The sequence below is a fragment of the Engystomops pustulosus genome, chromosome 2 (assembly GCF_040894005.1).
Source record: "Engystomops pustulosus chromosome 2, aEngPut4.maternal, whole genome shotgun sequence".
NCBI classification, from domain to species: domain Eukaryota; kingdom Metazoa; phylum Chordata; class Amphibia; order Anura; family Leptodactylidae; genus Engystomops; species Engystomops pustulosus.
Genome location: NC_092412.1, coordinates 157,735,311 through 157,752,232, shown reverse-complemented (window position 1 = coordinate 157,752,232; position 16,922 = coordinate 157,735,311). Strand labels below are relative to the sequence as shown.

The 16,922-nt window shown below is 42.3% G+C and overlaps 1 protein-coding gene across 1 annotated transcript in view; it reads left to right on the top strand.

Moving 5' to 3' along the window:
- The window catches only part of C2H3orf85 (chromosome 2 C3orf85 homolog), a 28,527-nt gene extending 13,125 nt beyond the window's left edge, over positions 1-15,402 (top strand). Inside the window, exon 4 of the mRNA XM_072133108.1 lies at positions 15,238-15,402. Within this exon, the coding sequence (XP_071989209.1) occupies positions 15,238-15,292 (55 nt within the window). The 3' untranslated portion in view covers positions 15,293-15,402. The remainder of the gene's footprint in view (positions 1-15,237) is intronic.
- Positions 15,403-16,922: the final 1,520 nt, after the last annotated feature.

Here is a 16,922-nt window from a genome sequence, read left to right as displayed (position 1 = left end):
TGGCTCCCAACCAAATGGGTACGTTATTCCCATCAACCACATACCAAACTTGGGGTGTCTTAGCCTAATATCATGGGTGTTTTGCTGTTGGCTGCCTTTCCCTGGTGCTAACATTCTGATTTTCGCTCCAGGGGTGTGTCTGGACCCCATAACTATCCTGTGTAACTGGGGACCCATAATTATGAATTATGCCCCAGTTATGGACAGCTATGATATTCCCTTTGTCTAAATTTGGAGGGAAGAACATGCAGTCTGTGGCTTCTTTTCATCCCCCACTAGCTAGACTACTCTGGCCGAAAGGTGTTAATTCTACCACTTAGGAAGACCATGCTTCTCTGATCAAACATAGACTCCCTGGGGTGTTATAAACACACTGCCAGGCTCATCTTCCTGGCTGGTCTCAAACAAATGGAGCCTAATGATTTATAAAAGGCAGAATGAAACAACACAAAGAAAGAAAAATAAAAAAATATATAACAAACAAACTGTGGAGGAGTAATATTATTATCACAGAAGATTTAACACATCACCACACATTGGTGTCCATCATCAAGGTACTTTTTAATCGACTTTTCTTATGTCTTGGCTTTTTGATGTTCAGCTTTTTTTCTTGTTTATCTAAATGTCCCACAGCTGTTTTTAAATTTGAAATGTATGCACCGTTTAACTTTTTCATGTACAATTTCTCACTGTGCCCAATAATTTCATACAAAGAAATATAATAATAACCCACATGGACATAAATCCCTATCATATATGTCTCCCATATATAAATTGCAATGGGCAATATATAAAAGCATACACAGTTGCATATAGATAGAAACATTTTTTTCCTCATTTTTATCCCCACCTTTCACTGGTCACTGGAGAAAGAAGGAAAAGGGGAAAAATGAATCCCTCCACTTCAATCTCTCACAAGCCAACTTGCCCATGTACATGAAAATAACTCTTACTAACATGAAAATTTGTCTTTTCCAACAATCAGGAGTAGGAATTTCACCAGTAATCCATTTTACCATGATAATCTTACATGCTCAGTTATATGATATACCTTACTAATCCCCCCTTAATATCCCCCAAAACTCTCCCTTAATATACTTTACTAAAATTCGATATTCCACTGTGAATCCTGAAAATGCCTTCACATGGCTAATTATCACATAGTTATCTGCACAATCCGATTTATATTATATGCCTCTTTTATAGAAAAAAACATCATTTAAATCCAGATCAGTGACGTTCCATACAACCCATGGACATGCACTAATTCTTTGAACTGATAGTACCCCATATAAAACATGTAAAGGTAGGATATCTACTTTTATTAATTTGGAATTCCAAATAAATACAATTTTATAGAAAGTACATGTCACGGAGAGGACGCCGCCGCCTTGTCATGTGACGTGGGGTGCAACTGTACGGGTTAATTTAGCCTACTCAAACTTGTGCTCACCTTTCACTCAGGAAACAAATTGAGCATAAATCACACCTCATACAGCTCCAGCAACCCCCAGACCCGCTGCCACCACTTATTGCATTTATACTGGGACCAATAAGTATCCCACTCTACATCAACTCTTGCTACTCAGGCAGTCACCTTGTCACACCACTAGACATGCTCACTCAGCACTTTAGCAGTAACACAGCTAACCACACTTCACAAGGCTATGAGTTCGCAGAGCATACAGGGACCTAAATTAAAGTGAAAATCTTTAATTACAAAAAATTGATCAGTGCATAAAAAAGATATTAAAAACAAAAGAATTACACAATAAAATGACACACAACACGGCAAAACAGTTATAGAATAAAAAGGGAGAAAAATAACAGAAACTTACAACTTAAAGTAAATCCTGATTCCCTGGAGGTGGGAGAAATAAGGAACACACTCAGCTTGTCAAGCAGCCCCCAAAATGTGAACACCAATTCTTGGATTTCATATTGTTTTATATCTTCTCAGTTTGGTTCAGGTTTTAGAACCTCCCATTCATTAATTAGTCCAGAGGGTCATTCACGATTGGGCAAAGTGTTAATGAGGGGGGAGAGTCCAGAAATATTTAACAGTTCTTTGTTTCCAAATCCCTAGATGCAGGGGTGGGGGTAGGTGCAGGGGAGAGGTGACCAAATGTTCTTTGAGGTCCCCACAGAACATTCTGCAGGTCAGAGTTTATCAGGTTGTAAGGATCTCCAGGATGTTCTAAATGAGGTCTGGACGCTTCAATAGATGCCATATATTTCAACAAGGTTTGTAATTACCCTATAGTTAAACCAATCTTATACATTCACGATTAATATCTCCTTGACAGTACACCCAACCCCACTTTATCTTGTCTATGAACCATTTGTTCTAGCTTAATTCTCGGCTATTCCCTCTCCATAACAAAACACCAAAAGGGCAATTGATTATTTTAAATACCTTTTTACTACCAATATTTGTGAATAAACCCCTTCCCAACACTTACATAATAGTACTGTATGGGCAACAGCGACTTGCTGACCCATGCATAACTTATGGGACTGCCTCTCAAGTGGTGCCAGTACCAAAAGAAGCAGGTTACTGCTGTATATTACAGTTTACACCCTGCTCTAATACCCGTGATTAAAGAAAACTCAGATAGCGAGTGTTAACACCTTGCACGCCACGGTCATGTATGTGGCAGCCCAAGGTCTGACGAGTGCCCCAGGGCTGCCTGGTGTGTTTGCATGCTGGGCCCTGCCTCCAGGGAGGACCGGGCTGTAACCTATTAAGCATGCATCAGCTCAGTAAGTTACATTACACTGTAATACATTAATATTGCAATGCAGTGATTTGGACTTGCGATCAGAACATTGCATATTCAAGTCCATGTTTTAAAAAAAGTTGCAATAAAAAAAAGTCCCCAAAGTCTCCAAAATGCCTCCATTTCATATAGACACCTAATAATAATGATAATCTTTATTTACCATATATACTCGAGTATAAGCAGAGTCAGTGAAAAGAAAAACTCACCTTTCGGACGTCCCCACAGTTCTTCTGTCTTCAGCTTTGTCTTCGTCTTCATTCCCTTTTACGGTCCCGTCACATACACCATGATACTTGCCGTCATCTGAGACAGAAGACAGAAGACCTGCTGGGGGCATCGGAAAGGTGAGTACAGAGTTTCTTTGGGGTCTTTTTTTGGCTGGGAAGGGGACTGTTGGCTATATACAGGGTGGGGGGGGATTCACTGGCTATATAGGGGGGAGTGCAGGCATTGGCTATATACTGGGGAGGGGCAGGTGCTGGCTATATACTGGAAAGGGCCAGGCACTGGCTGTTTACTGGGGGAAGGGCAGGCACTGGCTATAAATTGGGCAAAGGGCAGGCACTGGCTATAAATTGGGCGAGGGGCAGGCACTGGTTGTAAATAGGGTGAGGGGCAGGCACTGGCTATATACTGGGAAGGGCCAGGCACTGGCTGTATACTGGGGGAAGGGCAGGCACTGGCTATAAATTGGGCAAAGGGCAGGCATTGGCTATAAATTGGACGAGGGGAAGGCACTAGCTGTATACTGGGGAGGGGCAGCACTGGCTATATACTGGGGGGGAGGCACTGGCTATATACTAGGGGGAATGCACTGGCTGGCTACATACTGAGGGAAGGAGGCTGCTGGCTACATACTGAGAGCAGGAGGCTGCTGGCTACATACTGGGGGCAGGGAACTGCTGGCTATATACAAGGGGCAGTCACTAGCTATATACAAGGGGGCTGCTGGCTATATACTGGGGCAGGGGTTTGTTTTTTTTTACTAGGGGACAGGGGCTGGCTATATACTGGGGGGCTGCTGGCTATATACTGGCGGGCTGCTGGCTATATACTGGAGAGACTGTGACTAACCTTATACTCGAGTCAATAGGTTTTCCCATTTTTTGTGTTAAAAACAGCTACCTTGGCTTATACTCGGCTCAGCTTATACTCGAGTATATGTGGTATAATCATAGGGGAAACATACAAATTTAATATTACATTACAGAGTAGAAAAAATTAATATGGAACTATACGAGTAAGGTCCCTGCTCTACCTACTAATAAATTATAAAAAAAAACACATGGAACACTCACAGATTTGGTATTGCCAAGTCCATAATAATCTCTATTATAAATCTGAAACATAATTGGAACTCTATGGTGAACACTCCAAAGAATCATATGCCCCCAGTAATAGAAGGATATTATCTGCAAATAATGCTATCTTTTCACCAAATGTAAATTACTCTATTCATGAGGAACACCTTAACCAACAGGCCAAGGGCTTTATCATCAAATTAAATAATAAAGGCGAGAGTTAGCATTTTTGTCTGGCACCTGTTTTAACCAGAAAGGGTTGTGATTTACTACCACTTATAAGGATTATTGCACTTGAACCCTTATACAAGATTTTCTACCCATCTCCTAAATACAGGCCCAAACTCCATATATTCTAGGACTCTCCACATATATCCCCACTCTATTGAATCAAAGGCCATGGCCGCATCTAGGGACAGAACCACCCTTTCCCCAGGTTATCCGTGATCCTCTGCATGTTTAAGAAAATTCTAAGTATTTTATGGTTCAACATCAAGCTTTATTGGTTGTTGATCATTGGTAGTACAAGAATTGGTAATGCATTATGGAATATGCAACAATTAAGCATGGGTATACTTTTGAAAGAATTAGGTAGGCATTCTTATAGCATGGTATACATTACATATAAAACAATAGGTTAACAATAACAAATTAACATTTCAACTGGAGGGGGTTTTACATATAAAAGACAAGACAATATACAATAGGGTAACAGGGTTAGGAAGGGGGGAGGTAGGGTAGGGAATTATGGGGGATGAGGAATAGACCGTGTGCGACTTATCCCATGTCTGCTCTCAAGGTACATGAAAGTCGCCGCCTGCGGACAACCAATCACGGACAACGGACATAGATCTATGATCTATCCAAGAGGACCATATATGATGGAATTGTTCATACCTTCCCTCATCGCTTGCTTTTAATTCTTCCATATGCCTAATTGAGTCTAGCGCCTCTATCCATTGCAATCTGGTGGGAGCCTCAGCTGATCTCCATCGTCTGGGGATAATTTGTCGCATGGCCATAAGAAAGTGGCGCAATGGACTTTTTTTGTATTTCGCAATGGTTCCAGAGAACATGGACAGAAGTGCCAGCTCTGGAGTTGGTACCATCTTTTTCCTATGAACTTTGTTGAAGAGTTCGAAGATAGCTTGCCAAAGCTCCTGTATGGGTCTACACTCCCACCAGATGTGAAGCATTTCATTGCTGCAGCGCCAGCAAGTGTCCGGGACGGAGGGAAACATTTTGTGCAACTTTACTGGTGTTCTGTACCACTGGGTCAGTAGAAAATTCTAAGTATTTTATGCTGCATAGATCTTCCTCCCATAAATCCTGCTTGATCACTATCACTAATTTCCAAAAACCACATGAAGCCTGTTTGCTAATATTTTAGCCACAATTTAGGCATCAGTTAGCATGAGGAATTTTTCCTTCCTTTGATATCAATATGATGAAATCATCACACATAGTTGCAAAATGCATTTGTTAATGATTCTCATAACCGCGGAAATCAATATATCCGAGAACCTAGAGTAAGCTCCCATAGGAAATCCATCGAGCCCTGCTTCCTCAATCAGACGATCCAACCATTCAAGCCTTCCTTCTGAAAGGAGAGGCTGACTTGAAGCCACAAGAAAATCCTGCCTCATTGTATCATTACATAAATAAAATAATGCATATAATTCTGAGAAGTAGTCAAAGAATACCTCTTTGACTCCATCTGTTCCCTCTACTAACTCACCATTTTTATCACAAACTGTAGTTACAAAATAACGATTTTGTTGCCTCTTTATAATATTTTTACTCAGATTAGCTATCTTGACCATACTCTGATATCGCCATTTTACGTGATCATGGTGGGACTTTGCAACCATACATTAATCAAAATCATTCACCGCCTTCTGCCATTCTGTGAGCCCCTTTAGAGCCAATGTTCTAATAGCAACCTGCTTAATCCCATCCCTAAGCATATTTTCATCATAAATTATTTTTTAATAAATACACTTATCTCCTTAAAACATATACACCAAAAAAAGGATTGCAACGTCTCCCATAACACTGGACACATGCTTTTATTAATTATTATCCAACCATTGAAGTCTTCCTTCTAAGAGGACAGGCTGACCAAGTACAGAACCACCCTTTCCCCGGGTTCCCCAGAATCCTTGCATGTTGAGCAGTTCCTCAGACCTCATGCACTGTGAGCTGTTAGGTCTTCTATAGTGCCTTTCCTAATCAAGTCCAATCAGTTTAATTAAACACAGTTGGACTCCAACGAAGGATGGAGGATCAGAAGGAAATGGACAGCAGGCGAGTTAAATATGAGTGTCACAGCAAAGGGTCTGAATACTTATGATCACGTTATATTTCATTTTTTCTTGTTTGATAAATTAGCAAAAATATCTATTTAGCAAAAATATTGTTTTAGGTCATATTAGTTAGTGATAATCAGTGTTAAATGCCAGGATGTGGGCGGGAACTCACTAAACAGACACATTATGATCCATCTAGTTTTGTGAGTTGACAATGTGGTTAGATTTTCGGGGGACAGGTTTATATACACTTTCATTTACCTTCTGAACATTGTACAGATGGTCCCCTACTTAAGAACACCTGACTTACAGACAACACCTAGTTACAAACGGACCTCTGGATGTTAGTTATTTACTGTACTTTAGCCTTAGCCTACAATAAACAACTCTAACAGTAATCACAGGTGTCTGCAATTAAGCTTTATTGTTAATACTGCTTCTTATGATAATCCTACATCTGCAAAATCCAATTGTCAAAGACTAAAAAATATTTGGCTTGAGTTACAATAATAAAATATACAGTTCTGACTTACATACAAATTCAACTTAAGAACAAACTTTCATAATCCATCTTGTACATAATCTGGGAACTGCCTGTATCTGACACATAGAAAGAGAGAAAGAAAACAGCTGAGAGATTATGAGCTCCATGAGATGCATATTACACACAATGACACTCTCCAGCTCTGCTTCCTCTCAGCTACATACACTGTTAGATCTGATGTGCTTCCCTCCCCCTTACCCTAGATAAAGAACTTATCTGCCTGTAGCTTGTAGATCAAGGTGTGATGTGTTGTTGTTTGCCGGCACGAAGTCAGTGAGTGTGAGCTCATCCTGGAATGCAGGGGGGAGAGGGCTAGAGGCAGAGAGCAGTTCAGCTCTGCAGTGTCAGACAGAAAAGCAAGGTGGCTGCTGACCCTAAAGTCAGAAGATAAAGGGTCGGAAACCAGGGATCAACTGAAATTGTGTACACCAGTACTGAAAACTAGCAGCATATTCTAATATCTTTCCCACAGGGACATACATTTCCAAGTTCCCACATCTTTTAAAAGAGGATACATTGTCTGCTCCAAATCAGGTGCAAAATATCACAGTTCATGTACTCTTCCCTAACAGCGGCATGTAGAGATGGGCGAATCGATTCTAACAAAGTGGAATTTCAGGAAAACTTGGGTTCTCACGAATCACCATTAACTTCAGAATACCCTCGATCACATGTGCAGACCTGTAAGCCATTCAGTGACCTGCAGACTTATGTGATGTCACACAGCCCTATAAAAAAAAGAAGGCCATTTGCAATCCTGTCATTTCACACTGCATGTGCTGTCTCTAGCATCTGGCTGCTTATACTCAGTAGCTAATAGAGTGATTTTTGCTCAAAGTCCAGGGTGTCCATTTGGGGGATCTGTATACCCCAAATTTGAATTCTTTTTTGTTGCTAAAGTAGATATCAAGAAATCCTCGTCTAATCCACATAGTTGGAGTAATTTTTTCTCAAAGTCCAGGGTGTCTTTGGGGTTCTGTATTCCCCATATTTCAATTCTTCTTTGTGTTTATGAACAACCCAAAGGTTCTCGATTGGTTGACTAGGTCATCCACTTCTTCCCGAATGCCAGTCAAGAGTCTGTGGGTCTGTCAGATACAACTCTTAGTTGTCATGGCCCAGGAGCAGGTCAGCGGCCCTCATCTGTCCTCAACCAGACTCTGTCCTGTTCATCTCCCTCAACCAGAGATCTATTAGGTGGTCTGGACTCAGCACGGCTATGCAGCGTGGACGAACTCTTTGAGGACAGTCAGCAGCTACTTGGCAGTGAAGAGGTGGGGCAGACATCTACTGCTGCTTGCAGTAGGCCGGAAAGTAGAGATGTGGAGAGTGGCACGGGAGGTTATGTTGCACTTGCAAGTAGTCAGGCTGTGCATTCTGAAACTGTTGCGGAGAATAGAAGTGACAGGGAAACACAAATTGATAATGATGTAGCCGATCACACTTTGGAGCCGGGTGAAGTAAGGGCTTCATCATCATCATTGGGAAAAGAGGGTGTCAGCTTGCACGACAAGCAGCAAAGCAGGCAGCAAGTCGCTAGTCAGCAGGGTGGCAGCAGTGCGAGGACAGGAGCCAAACGGTCGCCGGGTACAAGTAAGCAGTGGCACAGGGGCTCAGCGAGGCAGCAGCATTAGTATAGGCAATAAAATCACCAATTCAGTGGTGTGGGAGTTTTTTGTTAAGACACCAAAGGAGTGAAACGTGTGTATTTGTAGAATCTGCGGGCAGAAAGTGTGGCCAGGGAGCTAACGTTGGCACCACGGCCCAGCATAAACACGGCCTGGGAGAAACATGTCTCAGATGTGGTGGTCCATCCTGCCATTGCTGCAACAGCAGTAGCACCTAGTGGCACACATGCCATTTCAGCCAGTCAAGGATCCAGCACCTCTTCCGAAGGGAGCTGTTTGTCTTTGACATCATCTCCTGGTCCAAATGCTCCTGCTCCTGTTGTTGAATGAGGCGATTACAAAGAGACAACTGTATGCATCCAGCCATCCTAAGGTGCAGAAGCCGACCATGCTCCTGTCCAAGTTGTTGGTACTGCAGTCCCTCCCTTACCAAGACGTGGACTTTGCACCCTTTAGAGAACTAATGGCTTGTGCCGAACCGGGGTGGAGAGTTCCGAGCCCGATTTTTTTTCCAAAAAGGCCAGTCCTTGAGCTTATCAGTTTCTTCCAAGGTGCACGGCAGCGTGGATGGGTGGAGCTGTAATTACGGTCAGGGCTAGTACATGTCCTTTACGGCCCACTGGGTGAATGTACTTCCCGCCCAGCCACACCAACAACCAACAACACACTAACAGGAGATGCCGCTTTCTCCTTCTCCACCACCACCTCACCCTCCATAAGTCCAAGTGATGCTCCATCATACCACATGTGCAGGGCACAGCGGTGTCACGCGGTTCTACACCTGGTTTGCCTGGGCGAATAAAGTTACACGGGAGAATCTGCTCCACGTCATGCAAGAAGATATCAATGTGTGACTTTCTGCGCAACAACTGCAAATCGGAACTATAGAGACAGACAATGGGAGGAACATGTTGTCCTCGCTGCACCGAGGAGAGATGGTCCATGCACCCTGCATGGGGCACGTGTTCGATCTGGTTGTCAAAAGGTTCCTGAAGTCTTCTACCCATCTGCAAGACATTCTAAAAATGGCCAGGAAACTATGCATGCACTTCAGCCATTCTTACAAAGCCAAGCACACCCTCCTCGAGTTGCAGCGGCAGAACGGCCTCCCACAACATAGGCTGATATGTGATGTTCCCACCGTTGGAATTCCAACCTCCATATGTTAGACCGCCTGTATGAACAGAGAAAAGCCATTAATGATTTTTTGATGATGCAAGCTGACAGGAGACCTCCCTTGTGTAACTTTGATGTCAGCCACTGGCAGCTCATGTGTGACCACTGCCATTTGCTCAGGCCATTTGAAGAGGCCACGTTATTTGTCATTCGCCAGATGAATAACGTCATTCCACTGCTTCATGCCCTGGAACAGATGCTTCAAAATGTGTCTGGTCAGGGCACTGGAGAAGTGGCGACTACATCTCATGGCCACATGAGTCCAGTGGGGACTGAACTGGAGGAGGAGGAGGACATTGGAGCACAAGCAGAGTCTGGTGAAATTAGTGGTTTTTCAACTCAGGTGACAGGAGAGGATGAACAGGAACATCCAGAGGAGGTAGAAGACGAGGCAGATGCCCCAGAAACACTGTGGCAGTATACAGTGGAGATGGAGGCCAGGAGTCCCTCAGAGTCACTTGAGCAATTACCCCGCAGCATGCTGCTTTGCCTAACTAGTGACAGCAGAATAGTCTAAATCCAGCATAGAGATGACTTTTGGCTCTCCACCCTATTGGACCCTCGCTACTGGTCCAAAATGGGTGCTTTTTTTCCAGCTGCTGTGAGGGAGGAACAACTGGTGTACTATAGATAAATACTGTGCAGACAGTTGGCTGCTGCCTATGTGTACTATTGTCCATCCTCTGTCAGGTCTGACCAGTGGATTCCTGACAGTCATCGCTCCATCAGCAGCAGCTTAAGTCTGGAGTCCTTAATGAGCAGCTTCTTTCACCCGCCTAGTGAGGAGGGTATCCTCCACTAGCAGCAGCAACATGGAGGAGACCCTACCTGGGTGGCCTACCTGGACAGCACACTACCACCCCAGGTAGAGGATCCTCTGGACTGCTGGGCAAGTAAACTTGATGTGTGGCTGCAACTTGCAGAGTTTGCAGTAGAGAAGCTGTCCTGCCCAGCCAGTAGTGTGGCATCAGAGTAAGTGTTCAGTGTGGAGGGGGCCATCGTTACCCCAAGGAGAACCCGCTTGTTCACCCGAATGACCTTTGTCAAGATGAATCAGGCATGGATCAGCCAGGATTTCAACACACCAATTCCTTATGCATCAGATTAGATCAGCCATGATGCCTCCCCCAAACGTTGAGAAATGAGTCTGAATTCTAACTACCTGCCTCAGCCACTATTCTGATGCTGCCACCCGGCTGATGCCACACATCTGCTGCCAGTTGCTCTATCTTCCTCCCATCATCTTTACCAGGGACTGGAATTGTCACCCACCTCCACACTCTGTCATTGTGCCACACTGTGGCCTACCATGTTGCTGCCACCACCAGAATTTCATTGTGCCACTCTCTGGCCTCATGCTGCTGCTACTGCTGCCACCCACCTACACACACTGTGATTGTGCCACTCTCTGACCTCCTGCTGCTGCCGCCACCTCCACACTTTGTCATTGTTTCACTCTGTGGCCTACTATGTTACTGCCACCTCCAGAATTTGTCATTGTGCCACTCTCTGACCTCTTGCTGCTGCTGCCACCACCACACTCTCGCCTCATGCTGCTGCTATTGCTGCCGCCCACCTACACACACTGTGATTGTGCCACTCTCTGAGCTGATGCTGCCACCACCACCTCCACACTTTGTCATTGTGCCACTCTGTGGCTTACAATGTTTCTGCCACCTCCATAATTTGTCATTGTGCCACTCTGTGGCCTACGATGTTTCTGCCACCTCCATAATTTGTTATTGTGCTGCTGCCAACTAACCATTGTCTCCCTGAACACCCCTGTTATTTCCATAATGCTGTTTTCACCCTCCACCACTCTATGATGTTGGATCAACTCCTGTTTGTTTTTGGCTTTAGCAATACTGATGGATTATTGACCGATTGAAAGCGGAAACTGATGGATGAAAAGAAGGGCAAAATGATCAGTGACGTCGATGTAGAATTACTGTCGACATCCAATCCACTCTTTTGGGGGGTTTCTACATGTCATCGCTTAACAGAACAGTGTAAAAAGAGTGCACTTTTTGATGTTATAGTGGGATTTTGGCCCTCAGCTCAGTCCTTTCGAGCTGGCACAGATGCTATCTTGTTTGGTCAAGTTGGCCCCTGTAAGTGCCCATGGAATTGAAGAGTTAAGCGATTCTAAGAGCAAAGGCTGTCTTGTGCATGTCATACTAAAACACAGCATTGTTTGAAGACCAAACCACGCTCCCTATACATATTTGAGCATGGTACAAAGTTCTACAACACCTTACAGGCTCTCTGCAGCCAGGAAATATCAGTTTTTTAAAAATTCATCCATCTCTAGCGGCATGCCTACAGATACCTTAAGGACTTCAGCATCCTGGCTGCTCCCGCAGTCCAGACGCCATTTATCCCCCTTTTTTGTTTCATATAAAGCCTGTCATATATTGTGACATGACAGACATTTTAGAGTATACCCTCAACCTTTTGTCAGCAAAATTGAAGATTTAACACACATTATGGCTCATCTTCAAGGTAATGTGTTGGCTTTTTAATGTTCAGCCCTTCTTTTAACCCCTTAGGGACGTGGCCCTTTTTCATTTTTGCATTTTCATTTTTCACTCCCCTTAAAAAATCTGTAACTTTTTTATTTATCCATGTACAGAGCTCTGTTTGCACTTGTTTTCGGCTAACAAATTGCACTTCATAGTGATGGTATTTATCATTCCATGCCATGTACTGGGAAGCAGGAAAAAAATTTAGAATGCAGTGAAAATGATGAAAAAATGCATTTGCGCCGTTTTCTTGTGGGCTGGGATTTTGCAGCTTTCACTGAGCGCCCCAGATCACATGTCTATTTTACTCTTTGGTTCGGTACGATCACGAGGATACCAAATTTGTACAGGTTTTATAATGTTTTCATACATTTAAAAAAATTAAAACTTTCTGTACAAAAAAAAATCCTTTACTTTTGTCACGTTCTGGCACAAATAACTTTTTCATACTTCAGTACACGGAGCTGTTGGTGGTGTCATTTTTTGCGACTTTTAATGACTTTTTTAATGCTATCATTTTGAGGACTGTAGGGGCTTTTAATCACTTTTTATAGAATTTTTTATATTTTTCAAAATGGCAAAAAAGTGGCATCTTCAACTTTGGGCGACAATTTCCATTACGGGGTTTAACGCAGGGAAAATCGCTTATATATTTTGATAGATCGGACAGTTCTTGGGAAAGGGGGCTGATTTAAACTTTTACTATTTTTTCATATTTTTTTTAAAAAAAATTACATTTTTCTTTACCATTATTTTAGATCCTCCAGGGTAATTTAACCCTGCAGCCATAGTAACCGATCACCGCCCTCTGATGACGTTCCAGGGTGCGGTGATCGGGCATACAAGATGGTGGCGGGCATTTAACAGTAAGTTAGGTGCACTTAACAGGTTAACTGCCGCGATCGGTGCCAGCACCAACCATGGCAGTGACAGGCGGGTGTTGGCTGGTTTATAGCCATTTACAGCCATTACCCGGTGTGTATGAAGAGAGCTCGGCTCGTGAGCTCTCTCTATACACCCTTTGCCGCACGAGGACGATATAGTTTGTCCTCGGTCGGCAAGGTGTTAATTTATCCATTTTGTGCATTTGCAACCTTCTATGCAACTTTTTAAAATGTCACAAATCATAAATCTTGCTTCAAGCTACACAATACACAAATCCCAGTCACAAAACACACCAAAATGAAAAATTTTCTCCAATACTACAGAGAGCTAAACTAAAGTCCCATATAAATAATAAAATCCGAAAAAGCACAAAAAGGTCTAAACATACTAGAAAAATGGAACTCCAACATTGATAAACTGGCCCCACTGAGTCTCATGTGTTGCAATGAGCTGATTTTTTTCCTCTAAAAACAGCACCACACTCTTATCTGCATAAGGTGTCTGGTGTTGCACTTTAGTGATGAACAATCACATTAGGCACTTCCTATGGCTAAGAATGGCACAGTTCTTGGACAAAAAAAGGATACCTCTTTTGAAATTATGCACAACCCTTTTGTAACCCTGGCAACGTATTCTGCCCCGTTTGCATTCCCCTTTGCAAGTTTACATTTACCCACCGTTTTCGATATGTTTCAACACAGTCTTCTGTCAGGCATCCTTGTTCATTTTGATCTCTTAGGCCCCTTCTACACTTGCTGGTGTGATGCGAGTTCATCGCATCAAACTCGCAAGTGTAGAACATGCCTTAGGGTGCAGGCAGTGCTGCTTTGTCCTTTTTAGAGGAACAAGGCTCTTCCTTGCAATGGCCGGTCAGTGTATAAGTGGGCAAAGGTTCCTAGCTTTCTAGTGCTGTATGGTGCTTGTTTTTGTTGACTACCTGTGTGTGACCCCTGGCTTGCTCTGAGAGCATGTACTGTGCTCCATGGTATATGACTCCGACTTGTAGATTGAACCTGTGCTGCCTGCCATGAGCCTCTGCCTGTTTACCAACTCTTCTAGTATGCCGCCTGCCTTAACTTTGGACTGACCATGACCATTTGCTTGCCTGACCCCTTTTAACCACATACCAATGTCTCTGTGCCAGCTGCTATCCTTACTGGGACTGCCACAAGAGGAAGCGTCCTTCCAACTTCTTCATAGCTACGTCGGGGCTAAAGGGTGAATAACGGAGAGGTCCAGGGATAAAACCCTTCGTGTGGCCCTAAGTCAAACTATTAGAATAGCACAACCCGCTGCTTGTTACGCCTATTAAAATTCTTCTTGTTGAGTTTATATAGAAAAAACTAAATGTGTAGAGGGTACCATTAGAACAAATAGCAAATACGCTGACACCGATGTGTGGAAGGAGTACTTGTTCTCCTGCAGTCACATTAGAATTGATTGATAGCCGCCACAATTTTACACTAGTATTGCATTTTATATAGAGATAAATATGAGAAAACTGTCCAATGCATTTCAGACAGTTCTGAATATATGAAACTGGAAGTTAAAATTTTACAGAGGAAAGAGGTTTTTTCCCATAGACAAAATTTTTTCTCTAAACAAATCTCTATTAGAGAAAATGCTTTTCTGCTGTAACATTCTACTGGCTTTCAGTCTATTCTAAAACTGGTTTCCCATGCACACATTGAGCCTATTATGGAAAAACTACTACTCATGTTGGACCTATTTATAACAAGTGAAATGTTGTCTACAGTATAATAACACTATTTCACTATATATATTTTATCATTTACATAGATTTGTATAGATTACAGTATGTTAGTATTGTATATAATGGAACACAATGTCATATTAAGTGGAGGTCGCTGTTTATGTTGCTTTGTAGGCCAAAAAATGTATATCATCCATATGGACTTTCATAAATGATTTTAGATGCTGATATAACCAGTATTGTGGACTTTTATGTATTGCGTATAGTGCCTTATATTTTTACCCTTCCATCTAGCTTGATCACAACTGCATTTGAGATTTCTAATATTAAAAAAAGAAAATGTCTAATATATGTAAAATTTTATTACTGTTGTAGGAAATACATGGACTCTGTTGTCGGTAAGCTTTGGCCATGGCAGTCGAACCATTAGAAGAAACACACACATGCAAAATGGCCCTGGATATAATAAGTGTAAATGTAATTAATTCTGTTTTTGCAAATAAACAGTTTCTTTGTAAAATATAATAAAATTTATTGCAATAAGTATGTATTTGCTTATTCATTATACTATGGGTCAGATGTACTAAAAGTATCTAAAAGTTAGATTAGGCCTTGTTACACCTTGTCACTTTTGAAGTCAGCAAGAAATAATTAATCTCAGAGAAATTATTTTTTATTTCATGGAACAAAGCATGATAGCTTGACATACATGAACATTCTTTTCTTATCTTCAATTATTGCATTATGTATACATAGCATCATTGTCACAGGACAGTGACACTTCCTACATCTCTCCTCTTAATATACACCGTATAAAATCTCAGTATAAAAAGACTGTATTATAAATTCCACAGTTATACATAATTCTGCGATACCAACAAAACGTATTATTCCCAAAACACCCTGCCACCCTCACCCCGTTCCACCCTAGGAGGGGAGGATAAATGGTCAAAACAAGCCTATAAGAGTTGGGGAAGAAAGCCAACAAAAATTTCCCCAAGAAGAAAACATACATCAAAGGTCCAAACACCACACCCTTTTCCATTTTTCTATAAACCTATAAGGCCTGACATCTTTAATCTTTCATTCACACAGCACAGGAACATTTTCACAGATGTGAAAAAAAGTTGGCTTTTAGGCTGAACCTGTCATCAAAATGTTCTTTATCAATTGTGACAGCTTACGATAGAAAGTGAACAATACTTGGCAAACATTTTTTAACTATTCCATACATTTCTTGGTGTCAGAAACTTCAGATGGTAAACTTTACCTGGCTCCCTGCCAGCTCATCATCAAAGTCCCAGGGGTTGCACTTTTTGAAAGCATAACATTCACCTGCTATTTTGAATCCACAATAGGCTCATCCCTCCACTAATTTTTATTCCATCCAAACTCCTTCCCACATCCTACCTCTATTCCTCCACCCACTCATGACGTAGACTAACAAGCAAGCCTCACCACACAAAACTGTGTAGCTAGTTTGTGTTTCTGTGCACTGCCTATTAAGACAGCATAGTGAAGGGACCCATACACAGTAAAGCGAGCTGGATCGATGCTCTTTGTGCATGTCAGGATTGCAAGGCTCACCACACTAGAGCAAAGTTTGCTTGTGTGGTGAGCCTATGTCAGGGTGTTTGTGGAATAATAATGAGCAGGGTGTAAGCCAATCATGAATTCAAACTAGCAGGTGGATGTTCCTCTTTTGAAAAGATAACCCCAGGGACTTCAGTGTTCGAGCTGGTAAAGTTTACCATCCAAAATTTCTAACACTAAGTAATGTATGGAATATTTAAAAGCATGTTTACGAAGTATTGTTTTATTGTAAACTGTCACCGTTGAAAAAGAACACTGTGGTGTCTGTCAGACCGTTGTATTTGGGACAAGGATTCTTTTATGACAGGTGTTGAAGGATCATTGCAACAAAATGCAACTTCTAGATAAACCACTTATAAAGAGCATCCAAAGAACTCTAAAAAGAAATTCCCTTTGCGTGGTATAGGTTTAGTGAAACTACACGCGGTCTCCTACTTAAGAACACTCGACTTACATACGACCCCTAG